The sequence below is a fragment of the Barbatula barbatula genome (assembly GCF_947034865.1).
Source record: "Barbatula barbatula genome assembly, chromosome: 22".
Classification (NCBI taxonomy): Eukaryota; Metazoa; Chordata; class Actinopteri; order Cypriniformes; family Nemacheilidae; genus Barbatula; species Barbatula barbatula.
The window spans coordinates 11,557,148-11,577,919 of record NC_136785.1 but is presented as its reverse complement, the minus strand read 5'-3'; the positions used below and the strand labels follow the sequence as shown (position 1 = coordinate 11,577,919).

At 37.2% G+C, this 20,772-nt stretch overlaps 1 protein-coding gene across 2 annotated transcripts in view; it reads left to right on the top strand.

The window, feature by feature from the left end:
• The window catches only part of adamts2a (ADAM metallopeptidase with thrombospondin type 1 motif, 2a), a 51,082-nt gene extending 30,310 nt beyond the window's left edge, over positions 1 to 20,772 (top strand). For both annotated transcript variants that reach the window (XM_079486155.1, XM_079486156.1), the window contains 18 exons: positions 4,389 to 4,472; positions 5,318 to 5,474; positions 5,744 to 5,849; positions 6,052 to 6,195; positions 7,173 to 7,305; positions 7,510 to 7,623; positions 7,711 to 7,856; positions 7,934 to 8,109; positions 9,739 to 9,872; positions 10,756 to 10,879; positions 11,890 to 11,970; positions 12,290 to 12,453; positions 12,572 to 12,731; positions 12,822 to 12,954; positions 13,050 to 13,257; positions 14,938 to 15,067; positions 15,291 to 15,365; positions 18,554 to 20,772. In XM_079486155.1, coding sequence (XP_079342281.1) covers positions 4,389 to 4,472; positions 5,318 to 5,474; positions 5,744 to 5,849; positions 6,052 to 6,195; positions 7,173 to 7,305; positions 7,510 to 7,623; positions 7,711 to 7,856; positions 7,934 to 8,109; positions 9,739 to 9,872; positions 10,756 to 10,879; positions 11,890 to 11,970; positions 12,290 to 12,453; positions 12,572 to 12,731; positions 12,822 to 12,954; positions 13,050 to 13,257; positions 14,938 to 15,067; positions 15,291 to 15,365; positions 18,554 to 19,302 — 3,018 coding nt within the window. In that variant the 3' untranslated portion in view covers positions 19,303 to 20,772. The remainder of the gene's footprint in view (positions 1 to 4,388; positions 4,473 to 5,317; positions 5,475 to 5,743; positions 5,850 to 6,051; positions 6,196 to 7,172; positions 7,306 to 7,509; positions 7,624 to 7,710; positions 7,857 to 7,933; positions 8,110 to 9,738; positions 9,873 to 10,755; positions 10,880 to 11,889; positions 11,971 to 12,289; positions 12,454 to 12,571; positions 12,732 to 12,821; positions 12,955 to 13,049; positions 13,258 to 14,937; positions 15,068 to 15,290; positions 15,366 to 18,553) is intronic.

The window sequence follows — 20,772 nt, the reverse complement described above, 5'->3', positions numbered from 1 at the left end:
AGAGAGAGAGAGAGAGAGAGAGAGAAAGAGAAAGAAAGAGAGAGAGAGAGAGAGAGAGAGAGAGAGAGAGAGAGAGAGAGAGAGAAGAGAGAGAAAGAGAGAAAGCGAGAGACCGGTGCTAATGAGAGACTTACTGCTAAAGTGATTAGTACTGTTTTGTGTGTGTGTGTGTGTGTGTGTGCGTGAACAAGATCATGGATAAACAGAATAAATAAACATGGTAATGAGAGAGTGTGTTGAGCATTGCTGATAATAGTCAATTATGTGGCAAGTTAATGAGCTGTTATTCGCCAGTGGTTGAGAACGTCCTGTGTGTGAAGGACCTGGTACAGATGCAGGCCTCAGCAACAATAACTATGAACTGTTATATAAACCAGAGAAAATATATTTCATATTGCTCTACTGAGGGCTATATGGCTGCGTCCTTCTGAAACCTTGAAACTCCTTATTTCGTGATTTTTATTTATGACATTTTCTTTTGCCATAAATCATAAAAGTGCATGTCAACTTTGACAACACAGCATTTTAAAAAGTGCTATGTTTTTCCATTTCCTGAAAAGCATCAAAGTTGAACACCCAAGGTTTCGGGAAGGTGAAGATATAATGATTTATAATAACGTTTTTCCTAATGAGTCCAAACACGGCCCAAACTTAACTTCCTGTAGACAGCCACAAAGAATCGATAACTGTTGAGTAGTTTTCAGTGAATTCAATACCACTGATATACAATAACATATTCATATAAATTCAATCTAAAACATGAATGTTATAAATGGCTTCAAAGCAACAACATAAACAAAGTGTTTCTGCGCATGCACTGCGCAACGGTACGTTCAGTATACATCGAATAAAGTGCCTGTAGATTTTTTCGGACATCAAGTTAAAGAAACCAAGAACCGTTATTTGGCTAAACTTGCCTCTCCTATATTTTCAATTTAGACTGTGATACCAAGCTCAACCGCTAGATGTCAACTTGCCATACAGTTTCTTTAAATGCGACAAAGTTACAAGACCTTGTTGACCTACATGAATTGTTTATTTAATACAATTAACATACATCCAAATTCATCATATGCTTTATTAAATATAATTAATTTAAAATAATTATGTAAATCAATATTAATATAGATTAAAAGCGGGGTGTCCGATTTGTCTTAGCCGTTGTTGATGTTCAAATCACCAAAACAAACACACCCACCCCCCATTTTTCGCTTTCTTCAGCGCTCGGCTCGACTTATGTCTGTGAACCTTACTGCTGATTGGCTACAAGGTTGTTTTGGTACTCGGCTCGACTTTGTCTAAACAGGCTTAATTCGGAAATCGGACACCTCGCCTTTAAGTTAAATATGATGAGTTATATTATTGGCCACTAGCCAGACTGATAACCAAACACAGACCAGAAGTGAACTTCCGTCCAGCACTGTGCGTCCAATGAAACCTTCTATAGCAAGTTATTATTTAATAGATGGATTTATCCATATCAATTTATAACAGATTACCGTATTTTTACAGTTTTATGTAAACAATCACCCTAAAGCAACCTGAAGTTATCTGCACAAACATACTTACTACAGTATATTGGACTTTTCATTGACATTTATTTTCACTAACACAACATGTTGTTTTAAATATATATATATATATATATATATATATATATATATGTATATATATATTCAAAATTGTATTCATACACACATTGTGGAAAAAAGACAAAGATGAGAATTTCTCTTACAATGTGTGTTCTGTTTAATCACACTCAGATTAATAAACAGCCTCTATTCGAGCTGTCATCCATCTGTCAGGGTATGTGTGTGTATCAGGGCTTCATTAGTCTTTCTTCACACACCCTGGACATCCAGCGAGACTCTCAGTTCCACCTTACAGATTTCTTCCCAAGATGCCCTGGGGGATTGTGTAATTGAGTGGAGAGATGAAGTCATGTGCGGATATGATAAAAACGATGCTTTGGTCTGCAATATCATAGCGGATTTTCTTACTGTACATTCTTGCAATGACTATTTATTTCACTAGAATCAGTTCTTCCCATAACTTCCAACCCATCAGTCATTTTCTGAATTTTAACCCTTTAAATACAAGTTTGTTTACATGATGACCCTGTTGTAAAAGCTATTTTTATTAGTCTTGGATATGTTATTAATCAACAACAACCTGCATGTTTTTTTTAGCAATGTAAGATTACAAACTCAAAAGTTATGCTGAAAATTCAGAACCATATCCATGTCCATTCACGTCCAACAGGCATAAAAATATTATATATCCATATTTTTTCACACTTTCAATGACTTCAAAGTACTTTTACTACAAACATTTCTTATCAAAATATTATTAATATTATTTAACTTAATAAATAAACAACTGACAGTATTAATGGGTCCATTTTTTGTACTCTCAGTTAACGGTTAAACAGTCAATATGAGCATCCCTACTTGCTAGCCTTTTCATGTCAGACTCAGCCAGCCAAGTTCTTATGTTGAACCATACCGTAATAGTGTTACCTACCTACTTTCTAATGTTACACCTTTGTTGCGTAAATGTAGAGTTTTCCCAGCATTCTCTAACCTTAGATACATTTTAAACACGGTGTTGGGAGAGATCCCACATTTCTTTAAACTTTCTTAAAAGGTGTACTTAATAGAAACTTTAGAAATAACGCTACACAAGGAAGCATCGTATTTTAAATAAGTTTTACTGTTTGGCCTTGGGTTTAGGATTCCTAAACAACTTTTCATTGAGTAAATTAACGTTAGGCTCCATTAACAGATTATTAATTCCAGAAGAGAGATCGGTTCCCAACATAACCGTTACATAAATCAAAAGAGGCTTTGGAAAGAAATTACAACAAGGTGAACAAAACTGCCCCTTAATTAACTATTTAGATTTCATGTTTACATTTTAGATTTACATTTAGGCATATGGCAGACGCTTTCATCCAAAGCGACTTTCATTGCATTATCCTATACATTTATACATAGGTATCTGCAATCCCTGGGATCGAACCCACAACTCTGTGCTCTTACCACTGAGCTTCTCAGCTTGTTTTGTAGCGTGTAAAACATTTTCATCTATTCTAATATCTGAAAGTAATAATCGAAACAAGATGACAACATCAAGGGCAATAATCAGCATCAATGATTTTGTTTTCACTTTGCACTCCTATGGAATGAGTTTATGTTTTATATTTATAATATGTGACTTACTGCTCTAATCCACCTCAGTTTAAAGACCCTTCTGGTGCTGTGTAAATTAAACGAGTTATCAGGGTTTACTATGTTTTCAACATTTTCATCATTTTATATTTTAAAATCTGTTTCACTTTCATACATTTGGAATTGTCTAATACATGACCAGAATTGTCACTTGTAACTGTTTCAGCAATTCTAGGATTTATTTATGATAATTCAATGTCAGGTCAGGGTTACATACTTATTTTCTAACATGGTCTCTGGACCCCCTTAAGCAGCCTTGGAAAACCCCTGGCCACACCATATATAAAACTCTAGGTCCGCCACTGCTCAGTAAGCTATAAGGAGTTGGGTTTGTGATTTGCTGAAAACTGTCATGTATTTCTTTCAAACTGAATACATTCACACAAAAACATTCAGTACACACATACAAACCAAACTTTGACATCTATACAAACACATAAACACAGTGATAACTTATAGCTGTGTCTTTTGTTTGGTTTGCCCGCCAAGCTGTATAATAGAGCAGAAACAGAAAAACTGAAAAGCTCCAAAACATTTTTAGAAAATAGTATAAGCAAAATATTACACATTTGAAAATGTTGAATTGTCTTGAAACGTATTCATTTTTTGTCATTTTGAACCCTTTGCCAACATAATCATGTAATGTATGATTTATGCTTGCATTGCAAACAGTTAAAAATGTGTAGTTTCAATGAGGACATTTTGTCCAATGTAACCAGTGTAACAATCGTGTGTATGGAACCTAGTTTTAAAAAAGCTTAAAAATATTAGAAGTCCAACCTAAATAAAAATACATTCATTTTGCTAAATGTATGAAACAACAAAGACAAACAAAGCCAAATTGAAATGGACAAAAATGTATATGTAAAAATAAATTTTTGGCAGACATGATGAAGAGTTGAGGGTTAACCAGGAAACGGGTTTGAAGGTCACTGTAGGGTTTAAGCACTGTGTTCTGTAAAGAGAGTAAACTTTGTGAGTTGTTAAACTCTTTAAGTGTTTTAAAATCGCATTTGGCTCTGTGACAGTTTTTCTATGCCTGTGCTATTGCCCAGATGAATCACACACCCATTCATCACACCAGACCCTTTGAAGAAACCCTACAATTGATTTTTTCAGTTTGTTTATTGTTTGTTTTTCTTATAAATTGTTCCACAGGTGAATGAGATTTATCAGGACAGTTCTCTGGGTGCCCATATCAATGTTGTGCTGGTTAGAATCATGATGCTGTGTTCACAAAAGGTAAGACTGCATTTCTCATGCGTTCAACAGACTTCTGAAACTTTGAAGGATGATTTAACAGCACTTCTAAGTACAAAAATGTCTCCGATATGATATTTGACTTCAGTAGCTGTCCAACAGCAGTCCAAGGCACAGTCTAAACACTACAGCTGAACAAATAGCTTTAAATTAAGATGTCTTTCGGCATCTGGGCACAGTTGTGCAAAAGCAAAGCTTTGCTCTGAAAAACACATTGGCAGCTTTTACAGTGCCAAGAAAAATGTTGTTGTGACACACTTGCAAATGCATGAATGTCGTCACATAAGACGAAATATCAAAACAAGTGGAGGATGTTTTGAAGAAAGAGAGAACATGCATGCTAAAAGAAAGTTAGTCGAAAGGAAAAGCAAAAATAGGTCATTAAAGTAAAACAAAGGAAACATTTGTTTGTCAATGCAACTTAGTTTGATAGTTTTGTGTATTATGTGTATCATGCATTTTAGGTGTGACTTAAAGGGATAACATAAAAAGAAAATTCTGTCATTTATTCCTCCTCATGTCATGTATGAGTTTCTTTTTACTCCAGAACACAAAAGAAGATATTTTAAAGAACGTTGGTAACCGAACAACATCGGCCCCCTTTGACAACACAAAACCATTGAGACATTTCTTAAAATATCATCTTTAGTGTTTCACAGAAAATAGAAAGTCATACAAATATACAAATGACATGAAGATGAATACATTTTTATTTTTGTGTGATCTATCCCTTTAAGTGTCCAAATTTGTATGATTTCTAATTGTTGCAGGCATCTCTTTGATCATGTTGTACAGCAATAACATGTAGTTTCTGTTTTTATGGTCAGTCCATGGGTTTGATTGAGCTGGGTAACGCCTCCCAGAGTCTGGAGAACGTCTGCCGCTGGGCTTTCCTCCAGCAGAAGGAAGACAAAAATGATGCGGAATACCACGATCACGCCATCTTTCTCACCAGACAAGAGTTTGGGCCCACTGGCATGCAGGGTAATAATGGTGCTTCTGAAATATAATAGACTTTCATGACACTACAAATAGGGCTTTTCACATTGGGCTTAACCATTTTCAACTCAAATTTAAACCCCATGTTAACTATGCAGCGCTACACATAATGTTGGAATTGCATACGGTATAAAGTGATTTATGTGCTTTCAATATGAACGAAGCTTAAGTTTACAGTTGTTTTTTGTCTTAGCATGGTCTGGTCCCCAACTGTTTCGTGATTATGCAAATACTTCTAAATTGTATCTTTGTAGGTTATGCTCCTGTGACAGGAATGTGTCACCCTGTAAGAAGCTGCACTTTGAACCACGAAGACGGCTTCTCCTCTGCTTTCGTGGTGGCCCACGAGACAGGACATGTGTGAGAACTCGATCAGAACTTTCACCACAACACTACAAACCGCCGGAGAATCTGCTTTAAATTATGCGTAGCCTATAGCCTGACAACTTTCAGTTTTATAGTAGTTTAAAAAGACGCATTATTTACCCAATTCTTTTTACAATCTATGTTTTGAAATGTACAGTATAAATTATATAAATGATAATTATATATATCTGTTCAGTCTGGGGATGGAACATGATGGCCAGGCGAATGAATGTGGAGATGAGGTGCCCATGGGCAGTATTATGGCTCCTCTGGTTCAAGCAGCCTTTCATCGCTTTCACTGGTCCAGATGCAGTCAACAGGAACTCAGGAGATACCTCAGGTGAGCACCGTCTGTTCCTGTCACAGAGAGATCATACAACTGGTAGATTATCTGGATTCATCATTCACCATTTGGATCAGAGCTATGTTAAAGGTCCAATGTGTAATTTTTTGGAGGATCTATTGACTGAAATGCAACATACATAACTATGTCTTCAGAGGTTTATAAAGACCATACGTAATGAAGCGTTATATTTTTATTATCTTAGAATGAGCAATTCCTATCTAGATACACCGCGGGTCCCCTTACATGGAATTCACCATATTGTTTCTACAGTAGCCCTAAACGGACAAACTGCTCTACAGAGTGCATTTCGTAAATACGTTATCTCCTTCGGCAAAGAAGCAGTAACAATATCTATATTCTGTATCAGCCACGGTGTACTTCAAAAGGGAGGGTTGGAGTGAGATGTTTTTTTGCAATACGCAACCTTACCACTAGATGCTGTTAAATTTCGTACACTGGACCTTTAATTCAATATTTTATCAAAGCTTTTACAGATGTGTGTCGCATGAATAGTGTTCACCCTTTGACGATGAAGTGTAACGGTTTCTGGGATCAGCACCAATGTATTGTAGATGGTTTAAAGAATGAGACCATTACAAGTTTGTTAAAACGGCTGTAAACAACATTGAACTTGTGTTTAAATGAGTAATATTTTTGGACTTTTAATAAAAAAGAAAAACAAAGTGTGTTTTTTCTAACCCTGTGGTACGTGTATGGTTTTCTATAAAGCTGAAAAAAGATATTTCCCAGGACTTGGTTTTATATTTGTTTCGTGCTACACTTTACAGCTAACTACTGTAAATTTATATCATAGCAATAACTTTTTGGTCTTTTGGAAGAATCCAATGTCTAGACCAATCAAGATCTTAACCCTTTCTCAGATACTCCTAATGGTTTGGATGGTTTTCTCACTGCTTTATATGAACATAATCCTGTTAAATATAATTTTGCTCTTCCTCTTGATTTTACAGTACATATGATTGTCTGCGTGATGACCCGTTTGATCACGAGTGGCCGACTCTACCCCAGCTGCCTGGTCTTCACTACTCTATGAATGAACAGTGTCGATTTGACTTTGGCATGGGCTACATGATGTGCACTGCGGTGAGTGTAAGGGAGACTTAATGACTTATCTTGATGACATCATCATAATACATGACCTCTCAATCTCACTAAAGCACATTACCGTCCAAGTAAACACTTGACAGCTGCTACTGTCTCATGTGTTCATGTGGTCCGGCCTGCTTGTAGTTGGCTTTTGCTTTCACAGACTACGTGTATGAATGCGAGCATGCGTGTTTCTTTTAGTACAGCACCTACGACCCATGCAAGCAGCTGTGGTGCAGCCACCCCGAGAACCCTTTCTTCTGCAAGACCAAGAAGGGCCCTCCTATAGATGGGACCAAGTGTGCAACAGGGAAGGTTAGAACTTCAGAACTTGATTTGTTTCTTAAATTTGATGGAACCCCTAAAAAAAGAATTTCTGATGAAATCTACCGTTCTCTCTAGCACTGTTTCAAGGGTCACTGTATTAAGTTGACACCAGACATTCTCAGGCAGGACGGCCACTGGGGTCAGTGGACCAAGTTTGGTTCTTGTTCTCGCACCTGTGGCGGTGGGGTTCGATTCCGCACTCGTGAGTGTAACAACCCGATGTGAGTGTCTTTTTTAATCAGAGCTTTGCAATTCTTCGCTTTCTCCTCGAACCAGCCTGATATCCGCTATTTCGCAGACCAGCCAATGGGGGGCGCACTTGTTACGGAAACAACTACGAGTTCCAGCTGTGCAGCATTGACGAGTGCGAAAAGGACCTGGCTGACTTCAGAGAGGAGCAGTGCATCATGTGGAACCCCCACTTTGAGCATGAGGGCACCAAACACCATTGGCTGCCTTTCGAACATCCTGATCGTGAGTCACAGGGGATTTGTTTATTTGTTATTTTCGATCTTAAAGCTATTTATGTATTGTTTGGTATTTAATAAATGAACAACTGTTAATCAGTAATGGAGGTGTTCCCAATGAAGAATTGTATTTTATGGTGGAGAAACAGAAGTTTATCTGTAGTTGGCATACATGCATGTTGGCGGAGACGAGTAAATGAATATGAATGCCTCCTGATGTCCGCCATATGTCTTGGACCGTTTTATTTTAATTCAGAGGAATGTCCTTTTAAAATATTATCCACAGTCAACTTATTTTCCATGCATTGAGATGGAACTGAAAAATATCTCCTGCTTGTTTACAATATCAATTTATGTGGCATATGCAACATAATTTGCATTCAGGTGTCTGGATGCTGCAATCCTTTCTCCGCTTTGTAATATCTTTTGAGTTGCATGGCACGCCATAAAAACCTTTTCTTGCATAACGTAAATGAAAGGTTAGTTTCTGTCACCAAGACGACAAACAGATGTCTGGAAAAACTGGGTTTTTGGTTTGTGTTACTTTCACTTAAAATTCTGCAATTACATCAATTACAGTGACTTTACCAATAGGACTGTAGATATGGTTGCTGTTTAATTGAAGAGTTCCTCTAAGCTTCTTTCAAACTCTTGCCAAAGGTTTAACCCAGTGGTTCTCAGGAAGATGGGTTTGGGCCAAGCATTGGACAACGGTGGTTGGAAGAAACATATGGAAATGTGATTAAGAACCAATGGCATCTCCAGTTATCCGCTGGGGCCAGATAGCTTTTACATTAGAGGGAATGCAGTTAGCCAGCTAATAACCGTTCCAGCCTCACTTTCTACTGCTGAGAGAAAGAAAACAGCATAAACAACATTTCAGCAGAAATTATTTTATTACATTTTACTTTTTATTATGATTTGATTTGCAAACACGTTTGTACAGGAAGAGTCTAGCAAGGTTGTTAAAGTTTACTAAATAAACTATAAAAACATTTCTGTTAAAAAAGATATCAGCTTTAATATTATTTAACTATTATAAACTTGTAATATTAATAAGCCTTAAAATAGTTATAATTTAAATATTATACAGTTAAGATAAAATAAAAATCATATTTACATGTCGGTTGTGTAAAAACATGTAAATTTTATTATAAATAAATGTTATTTAAAAAAAATCTGCCCCCTCCATCTGCCCAAATATGAATATAAATAAATATAAAAACTAAAGCTGAAAATAAAATATGCAAAAATATAATACAAAAGTGATGCTAATTTATAATACTTAATTTAAACTCTATTTCTTTTTAAAACACTTTTAGAGAGTGTTTTATTTTTTTGGCGCTTCTCTGTTAAAGTTAAAATTCTGTGCTAATCTGTTGCATAGAACTGAATGAAGAATAATATGTTAAGTATTATCTTACAATATTTGCAATTGAAAACTAGTTAAAAAAATCTTTTAATTTAAAATAATTCTGGGTTTTGGACCCCTGAAGCATCTTTACGTTCTGTACATAACAAGCTTTCAATTTTAGATTCTGTTATGCATGCATACCTACCACCACGATCCTGTCAAACCCAACTGGAACACCACACAAGACTTTTCCGCTCTCTCTGTGTTGTGTTTTTTGGACAGCTGAGGAGAGATGCCAGCTGTACTGTCAGTCAAAGGAGACCGGAGACGTGGTGTTCATGAAGAGAATGGTGCACGACGGCACGCGTTGCTCCTACAAAGACCCTTACAGCGTGTGTGTGCGGGGAGAATGTGAGGTAAAGGTCATTCAGACACACACACACAGAGCATCCGTCACTGACGTTCATTCTCCAAAATGTCATAGAATGAATAATATCGGACCTAATCGCACAAACCTTACTTTATTTCTGTTTATTAAGGTTGCCAGCTCAAGTAGAATCCTGTAATGCGTTTGGTTTGTTTTTGTGTTCTGTTTGTGGTGGAATATAAGAAAGGAATGTCCTGCTGCCGTTGCGGCTGAAGCAGATTGATAAAGTACATTCTTAGATGTCTGTGTTTTGCTAATGGGATATAAAGATGGAGTGCATGCCAAGACGCATTGCTTTATAATCCGTGAGGGATCTGAACGTCTGGAGAAGAACTTTTCATTCGTATTGGCGTGTAAAGAACGACGGGATTTGTGATTGTTTTCACAAAGTAGTCTGCTGAAGAGAGCTTTTGCGTGTAAATACACAGCACATATCACAAATGTCTTTCACTTATAACTGGCATTTATTGTCTAAATTACGCTAAGACATGACAGAACGAATTGGCGATTAAAAGATTAAACATGGATTTAAACCATTATATTGGATTTATGTATGAAGGAATGAGGTAACGATGTCTTCTGACTATATCCATTTAATAAAAGAACGCATCCAGAACATTTGCAAATGTACAAATTGTTTTGGTTAATCCAGAATCGAAAGTTAAATCTGACCGAGGATTAAAGTTAAAACATGACATTGAATAAAGTAGTAGATAAACTTTGGCTAAAGTTTGCTTTGTGTTGTCACACCCAAATTCCTTCAAAACACGGTGAAGTTAAAAGTTCACGATAAAGTACATTTCTGTGAATCTCACATGGCTGATCTATGTTTTTTTGTATTCCTGGTTCTGTTAACTCTGCACTCTGCACAGAAAGTGGGCTGTGACAATGTGATCGCGTCTGAGCTAGAGGACGATAGGTGTGGGGTGTGTGGGGGAGACAATTCAACCTGCACGATCGTGAAGGGCAACTTCACCCGCAGCACAAGAAAACCAGGTGAGCCAACTCAATGTCCTTTCAGAGGCAAACGTCTGTTTTTCAGAATTCTGTCATTATTTACTCACCTTCGAAATGTTGTTCTGATGAACATAGAGAAAGATATTTGGAAGAATGGCTATAACCAACAGTTCTTGGCCACCGTTCCGTACCATTGAAGGAAAAATTGCTTTAGCATTTTTTTGTTCTGTTGATGACAGAAGAAGATATTTTGAAGAATGTAGGAACAGTTCTGGTGTACTTTTGTATACCATCGTAATTTTTTCTACTATGGTAGTCAGGGTCCAAGAACTGTTTGGTTACAAGCATATGTTTCTCTGTGTTCAACCCAACTAAGAAATTGATACATGTTGGAAACAACTGGATGGGTGATTTTTGGGTGAACTGTCCCTTTAAAAATTCTAGTTGGACATGATCAGCGAAATGTGGAAAGCTCAGTGGAAACCTCATTTGACTGTGCAATCCTTGAGAAGAAATGTATATTTGAGGCCAGGATAAAGAATCTTAAAGGGAGAGTTCACCCGAAAATGAAAAGTATACCATCTTTACTTTGACCTTACTTTAAATATGTCAACACCTTCATGTCCTTTCTTCTGCAAAACACATTTTGAAGAATGTTGACAACAAAAAACAGTAGATAACATTGATAATCATTGGATTTGACAAAAAAAGTCAAGTGGTACGAACAGTTTTTTGGTTACCAACATTCTTCAAAATATCTTCTTTTGTGTTCTGCAGAGGACAATAAATCATACAGGTTTGATATGACAGGAACAAATGATGACAACATTCCTGATTCAGATTTTGCTTTAACCAGGGCTTTTGTAAATATGTTAACTTTTAATTCATTAAATATGCTCTGAACTCATTGTTTTTTATTATGTCATGTCATTTCATGCAATTTATATAGTGTGTGAAACCTACAGTTTTGATACCTTCATTCATTAGTGTTTAGGTATCTTATAATGTAAATGGCTTATTGGCAGCTTTTGGGATGTGTCTCCTTATAGGTTTTCTGAAGATCCTGGAGATTCCCAGAGGGGCACGCCACATTATTATTCGTGAATTCAAAGGAACCCCACACATTCTAGGTAGGAGCATCAGCAGATGTCTGTTTGATTAATAACTAGACACTGGCACTCATAACTCAAGTGTCTGACCTCCCACTGTATATTATTGATGGAGAGATTTAGACTTCTGGCTCTGAGAATATTACAAGCTCCAGCGCAGCGGCCGCGAAGCACCTTTGCCGGTTGGAAGTAATGCGTTCCAATACTGTGATTTATAGTCAGAATAAACGAATAGAAAGTCAGACGGATAGAGATTGATCTATGTTTTTTCTCACGAGATTCCTCTGTATGAATTACACAACATAGAGATTGTTGATAAAGTTGACTTGTCTTCTGACAGCGGTGAAGAACCAAGCCACGGATCATCTGTTTTTGAACGACGAGGGTGACTTTCCAGAGTCACGTACGGTGATCGAGAAAGGCGTGGCGTGGGAATACACTAACAATGATGATATGGAGACGCTCCAGACGACTGGACCGCTCAAATATGGAGTTCTCATTATGGTGAGAATGAACGTAAAAGAAAGATGTCCGATTCATTCGTCAGTGAAGGTTAAAAACACGGCTTTCCAAAGGCTCCCAAAACATAACACGCTGCTTTAATGTCACACATCTACTGCAGGTTCAGTCTCAAAGTATTTCTAAGGTCACACTTTCATACAAATACATCCTGCCGGAGGACCCGCTTTCATCCATGGAGAACACGCTGCCTCAAGACGACACGCTTTACTTCGAGTGGGCATTGAGGAAATGGTCACACTGTTCCAAGCCGTGTGGTGGAGGTACACAGAAATAATACACAGTCATGAGCTTTGATTCAAACTTCAGTGCAGAGAGACACAACAGCTCGACATTGTTTGTCTGGTTTGTAGGGAAGCAGTATACACGATTTGGCTGCCGGCGGAAGTCGGATGGCAAAATGGTCCACCGCACGCTCTGCTCCAACATACCCAAACCTCGCGCCATCAGCCGAGCCTGCAACCAGAAGGAGTGCTCGGAACCAATGTAAGTTTGTTGGGTTTACAAAGTGTTTATCACTATATGTGCGACTGGTAGAAATCATTTTTGTGTATCTGTATTTGTTGTGTTTTGTACGTCAGCTGGGTCACGGGCGAATGGGAGGAGTGCAGTAAATCGTGCGGTAAAACTGGTACTCAAACACGACCTGTGCGCTGTGTCAGAGCTGAACTGGACGGTTCGTACAAAGCCATCAATGCCAAATACTGTAATGATGATCGGCCCGAGGGACGCCTGCCGTGTAATCGTCATCTGTGCCCTGCGCAGTGGAGAACCGGACCCTGGTCTCAGGTGAGGGTGTGGGTGAGAAACGTCAACGCCCGAGCTGTGGATCTCTCCCCAAATTTGAGTTGTCACTGTCAAATAAAGCACAAAAGGGATTTATGTTGAGGATGACATTAAAGGGATTATGAGGAATCACATTTTTCGTGCTCTCCTGAGATAAAAGAAACAGAACTCAATACTTCAGAACTCAATACTTCCTCCACAGTCCAAGAAGAGCGTTTATTAAAAACTTGTTGCAGAAAAAGACTCATACTCAATTTCCACATCCATCTGTTGTACAGATGAGTGTTTACATGTTAATGATGCGATCAGAAACTTGGAAACTCCGAAACTAAACTTTATGAGAAAGCCTAGCACATAGCATTATTGTTAAACACCAAAAGAAGGATCTATAAAGAAAATCTGTCATACCTTGTAACTAGTTTATTTTCAACAATATCAGTGTTGTGAAAAATGAGTTTCTCACATAGTGCTTTTGTCTTGCTTTCCATTCCAAGAATCTAGAAACTGAGAATCAAAATGAAGATATTATGTCTTTCTTTCAGAAAAATTGTGTTTATGCATAAAATAAGCAATGTGTGATTTTAAGCAGTGCCAGCCACCATAGTGCTTCAAAAGGTAGGGGTGGAGTGAGCCGTTGGCTGCAATTCATAACCTCACCACTAGATGTATTTACATTTTTGGACCTTTAAAACAAAAAGAATATGCTAAGACAAATGTTGTGACACATTTTATATTGTAATCCAGGCTTTGCCTAGAGTCTGTTATTGAGGCTGTTATATAAGGGATAGTGTTACACAAGAGATAAAGGGGTGGATAAATAATTTAGATGCCAAATAATGAAAAATGTAAGAATTTCATATGCTACAATAATGAGTTCTGGACACATATATAGTATATTATGTACACTTTAAAAAATGCTAGTTTGTATTAACCCATGGTTGGGTAAAATATAGACAAACCCAACCGTTGGTTTAAAGTAATAATTTTACTGCATTAAAACAAAACCTTCATATGTTTGTAGACATTTTGGAAACATGCTAAGTTCATATATTGGTTTGTCAATGTTACATACGGCTCCTTTAAATAAATCTAGAAAATGTCCATATTTGACTCAACCATGGGCTGAAACAACCATACGTTTATTTAACAGTTGGGACATACAGTAATTCACCCAACTACAGTCTATTGGAGATTTTCATGATGCCCTTTAAGAACCATTTTTGGCTGCATGGTTCCCTAAAGAACCATAAACGTTGACAAAACTTTTAGGTTGCACAAAAAGATTCTTTGCAGTGAAATGTAATTAGACTATAAAAGTCTTTAGAGTAAATAGTTCTTAGAGAAACCAAAAATGAGGTCAAGTACTTTTGTAGCACCCTTTTATAAGAGTGTAGGGTTGAACTCAGCATTTTAAGAGTGTATATATGAAGATTTTGGTTCCAAAGGAGTTAAATGTGTCTACATTTTTTTAATAAATCATGTTTTTTATTGTGCATTCCAATTAATATCAATCAAACTGCAGTTGGTTTGTTTTGATTTAAGCCATAATACAAAAAGATACAGCCAACTAACACAATAATAACATGATAACGTAATGAAAAACAGGATTTTTGAAACATTTTAAAAATGGAATTAGCTCAAACTCTTCATATGCATGTTTATATGTTTTGTATGCGTGTATAGTGCTCTGTGACTTGTGGTAATGGGACTCAGGAACGGCAGGTTATGTGCAGCACCCCTGACAATGCCATCGGCATCTGTACGGACAACAAACCTGAGAACATCAGAACCTGTCTGCTGACCCCATGTGCAAGTGAGTAACCTCATAGTTATACACATAGTAAAAATAAAGGTGATGTGTGTAATGCACTTTCACAAAAAAATGCCCAAAATAAGGCAGATGAACAAAAAGTAATCCTGTATCTGCAATAAAAAGTGAGAAAGTACTTAACGGTTACACACTTCAGCTTTATCTTCCTTAATCCAAACCAATGATTTTGCTGAACCATCTCAACCGTTTTTCTCTCGACCTTCAGATGACCGAGGGAACTTCCTCATCCAGTGGCTCTCCAGAGCAGACCCTGAGTTCCCCGCACCCAAGATCTCCTCAAGTAAACGGCCGTTCTCCAGTCAGGAGCCTTCTGTGTGCTGCATGGCCACTCTGACCTGGACTCTGCCTCTCTCTCTTACACTCTGGCTCTGTTACACTTTGCCCTGACCTTTTACCCTCTCCGTCTGCTCCTACTTCTCACTTCTCCTTCTGAGGGAATTCTGCGGGCTCTTTCTTTGCTCTGCCCTTGTCTGCTCTCCACGTGGTCTCTGCAGGGCTGAGGGGTAAACACTGCCTCTGAAAAAATGTGTCGAAAGAGGGCAGTAGATGCTCGAGCGGAGGGGGTCTTGTTTTAAAACGCAGTGATGGTTAGGCTGTGTCGGGTAATATGGATATGACTGTTGTTAAGACTTCCAGGGAGAATCATTCAAACAAGGAAACGGAATAGGGTTCTCTGTTTATCGGAGGTGTTTTGCTATCACTAGTGACTGAAATGTTCCAGTCAGTTTGATTTTAATAATATGCATATACACTTGAGCATAAAGACTGTATACCTATAAAAAGATAAAGTTATAATCCCAACTTGTTTTGACTGTTAAATGTAATGTATTTTTGTACATATTTTCTTGAGTAGTGGTTTAAGAGCGGATACAGATCAAAATACAAAAAGCAGCTTTCATTCTTTAAAGGTGCATTCAGTTATTTGTTTATCTGATCACAAAAGCAATTGTAAAAATGCACAATTTGCAGTCAGCCCTTGTTTTATTTTATTAAGAAAGGGTCTAATAACAGGGGTTTCTGAGACGATGTGAGTGGTATTGATTGGTCATGTGATCTCAAAGTGGCCGCCACCATGAGACGACCCTTTCTATGTAATATAATTCAGCTTTTATTAAACTTGTGTGAGTTAAATGGTTTTCAACTGTATTTAAAAATACTATTTATTACTTTAGGTATAAAACTTTCTCGGTGAGAAAAATATTACCAAGTGCACCTTTAATCTTTTAACCCCAAAAAAGGGTTTCTGTAGTGATGCTGAGGAAAACTGGTAGCCTGCATTTTCACATCCCATGAGCTATTTTACAATATATTTTATTTTAGATATTGGTTGCGTGTTGATGTTTGACATTGAAGTGAAAACTTTTTGCCTTAATTTAGGTTGAAGAGATGTGACATTGGTATCACTAAGTCTGCATGGCCACCAAACAGAGGCAGCTATCAGAGAGAAACTTGTGGATGTTTACAGTCAAGTCAGATAGCTGCTTGTCCTCAGATGTTTATATCGTGGTCTCTCACATCTGTATTATGATTGTAAGTGTGTAAAAAGACAAAGCTTTAGCAATGCAGACGATATGTCTAAAAGGACTTTTATAAACTATACAACAAATGCGTCTATGTATATATATATATATATATATATATATATATATAATATATATATATATATAATTATGTTGACATACTTAGTAACCTTAATAACGTATTAAATGACTGTTATCTCTTACACCCGTATCAAAAATATTGTATTTGTATATGTATCTTGACCTTACAGGCCAGATTTCCTTGCCTGATTTGAGAGACTTCTATTATGAAAGCGCTCAGAGTATTTAAAGTCCCTGTGAACTGGAAGTTGCGATCAAATTACTTCCGTATTTTGACGCATGTCAGAGTGAAATTGTATTTCTAATGAGAAAAATTGTGGCCGTGGCTTTGACTTTCTCTGCTATTTCATTGGATGAATAGAAACAGACGTTACATTTTGAACTGGAATTGGCAGCAGACTGATATGGATTTGAGATGGATTATCATTACAGGAAAGAAGTGCGTTTTCAGAATTTTAACTAAAGATTATTAGGGCATACTAAATTTAAAAAGAGAATGACCCACATTTATAAACTATTTACAATAAACGCTGCAATATTTCATGAAAGAACAGGCATCGTAATTTTTAATTTCACTGGGACTTTAATGTTAATATGATATTTTAAAGGATTATAAAGTTTATTCATGTCTGCGTACTGTATGTGTGTGCGTGTGATGTATTGCTGTTTAGTAATGATTCTTCATCCAAGTGAAAGGAATAAACAGGGTCCAGGTTAAACATCAGACACACAAGACAAGGTTTGCAATAAAGAAGCACGGTAGCATTTGCCAAAACTGTTCTGGATTAGATTGGATTCAATTTATTGTCATTACACACATACAAGTACAGTGCAACGAAATTCTGCCAATTCACATCAGAATTTTTCACATTACAAATGAGAAGACTAACTTAGGTTAAACCTGATATTAATGACATTTAAAGCCTCGCGGTGTTGGAAGGCAGCGTTTGCTCCTGTACACTGCTAAATGCTGTCCCCTGCAGATCATACTTGACATTACACTTTCATTCCAGTGTGTAGCATCTCATTTTGCTATCTGAGATTACGTCGTGTTGTTGTCATCAAGGATGTGCCATTATCATTTTTGACAGTTATATTCATCAGAATTGTGTACAATTTAAATGGATTTGACGGTTTCAAGAGATGTTTAACCAAAGTGTTTTCTAAACTGTGAATGGTGTGACATTTCAAAGCAGTTTACATTGTAATGAGAAACGTTTTATGTGTTGTACACGCACTATAGAGTATTTGACAGAAAGTCTCTGTGTAACTAATGTGGTTTCTTGTCAGCTGTGTTTATGGGAATAAAGGGTCAAGTAATATATTGGACATTTAAACTCTCTGTACTTGTGCTGTGTAATTGTATGCAACAGATATAAAATGACTTGTTTCGCTACAGCTCACTAACTTTATTTACATTTTCCTTGTCTTCATTTTTTTCCATTACTAATTATTTTCCTATGGCTATATTATCTTGTCACAAGTCATGATAAATATTTTTACAAAAAGGTTAAGCTATTTCAACTTGTTCTTATAAGCAACTTATTACAAGTCAATATTTAAAGCTCCTGTGTTTGTAGTTTTTTGGAGGATCTATTGACAGAAATGCAATAATATAATATGCATAGCTATGTGTTCAGATGTGTAAAAAGACCTTACATGATGAAGCGTTATGTTTTTATTATCTTAGAATGAGATATTTCTATCTACAAACACCACGGGTCCCCCTACATGGAATTCACCATGTTGTTTCTACAGTAGCCCTAAACGGACAAACTACTGCTAAACTCTCTACCTTGTTCCACCTTTTAAATGATACTTAAAACTAAACAAACTTATATTGTATGTCTCTTAATTTGTTTTACAGGGTTACGTTGCAAAGGTGACAAATCCATGTTTTGTCGGATGGAGGTTCTCAGTAAATATTGCTCCAATCCCGGCTACAGGCAGATGTGCTGCAAGTCCTGCAAAGAAGGCAACTACACTGCTGAATTCAACCTTACCAGACCCTGGACCTTCACCACTGTTGCTCCTCCCATAACTTCCATTCCTGCTCACACCACAACGAAGCCCAAAACCCCTTTAACTATAACACCATCAGTAAGCAGATGGAGACCCAGCACCGACCCTACACCTTGGACCTACGTGACCACTTTGCCCCCCTCCACCCACAAGAGCCCTTTTGCCTCTACGGACAATCGCCTTCCCAGCACGGCCCACTATGAAGAAGATATCAGCTTCCCCTTCAGCGAGGAGGTAACATGGGGTGAAACTTCAACAGGACATATAATGGAGTACATCTCTCCATATACAAAGCCATGGCCAACCACTCCCCAATACACAAGTTTTCAAGATGACCTCGACACGACTCGAATGACTGCGACAAGCCCTCCTACTATAATAAGACTCCATAAATCAAATGACAAGAAGGAGAATAACTCCATTGACGTTTCCTACAGTGTTATCAATCCAAATGAAGTCTCACTCAACCCCTACATACCCAGAAAGCGAATGCCGTTCCGCGAGAAAACACAAAATAAAAGAATCCAAGAGCTCCTCGCGGAGAAGAGGAAAGACTTTCTCCTTCACAGACTGAAAAGAAAACCAGGAGACTGAGAAATAACTTCTTGTGTTTGCTTATCCCTGTTGATCCTGTGGTGTTTTATTAGTACTTTTTTTCGAAGAGATTTCAAAGCCGCTACACTCACTCTTGGCATTTACGTTATTATTCAGGAAATTGCAGCAGATCTCAGTCTTTCGTGCAGTATCTGTCGAGGCGTTTCAACACATGCGATCTGGAAAGAAAAACACGTGTAGTGGATGCTTAAGTGAAAATGAGACCGTCGCAGGGATTTTCCATGTCTGAAAACAGATGGAATGAACACAGGAGAGTATTTGAATTTGTCAGCTTCAGTCTGCAGGAGTGAAGGATATTTTTAATGTACCCGAATGAAAGTTGGTTGCACGTGTCCCTGTTTTATTAATGAAGAGGCCCAAAAATCATGGTTTGTATTTGGACAACCATTTTACCATAATTCTCTCATTTACTGCAATTCTCTACAATACAGATTTTATAAAGCTGCCCACTTACAAGAATCCTGTATAACACTGTTTATTTATGTTGAGCCATATGTTGGAAAACTTTGTTTTCATTCCACTTAGGAGCTGTTCACACAAGACACACTCACTCCTGTGTTTAGAAACATTTGCCCTGACAAACACAGAATGTTACCCTAACATTAGTATTTGCTTTCCATTTGCATACTTTTTGGGGAAAAAAAGTTTAATGTTTTATTTATGCAACCAATAAATAACGTTCCCAGAACGTTGCAAGAATGGTTATTCATAGGCAACCTAAAAAGAATGTTCCTTAGAAATTATTTATAAGTTTGAAATTATGCTAATAAAAACGAACCTTCCCAGAACATTGTGGGAACCAAATATTTTAGCTGCATAGGCATATTGCTTTAGACAGCAGGTGTCTTAAACACAGATATTTGGTTTGCAACCAAAAAAGTACCTTCACAGAACGTTCTAGAAATCAAAAATCCAGTTGGGACAACAGTAGCCCTTCTGAAAGTATGAACCAGACGGGGCATTTGGGACACAACAAATATAAGTAAATATTTGCAAATATGCAAAAATGATGTTTAAAGCCTGTGTTATTCGGAATCAGGATAAAAACGTTTGCAAAGCACGCCTCTGTACGTTTCTGAAGGAAAGGATGTGTCCTGTGTGAACGGCTCTTAAGATCATTATATGTAATTCCACAAAACACATATTCTTTTTCCACAATGTCTATTTCTTGATTAAGTTCATTCATCTAGTTTAAGATTTCCATTCATCTATTCAGTCTATTGATAACTGTTGTAAATATGTACGAGAATTTTATTTTTTGTATTTATTATTGATGTGACGTACCTTTTTCCAAAGGGATTATCTGTCCCGCTTTTTTTGTGCATGCGGCATTAGTGAGAATACTGCACATATTATGAAGCACGTCATCGACCAATACTATGATTTATTCACCACACCGTCTGAGCACTGCAGTGGGCGTCTATTCTTCAATAAATAAGGTTGCAATGA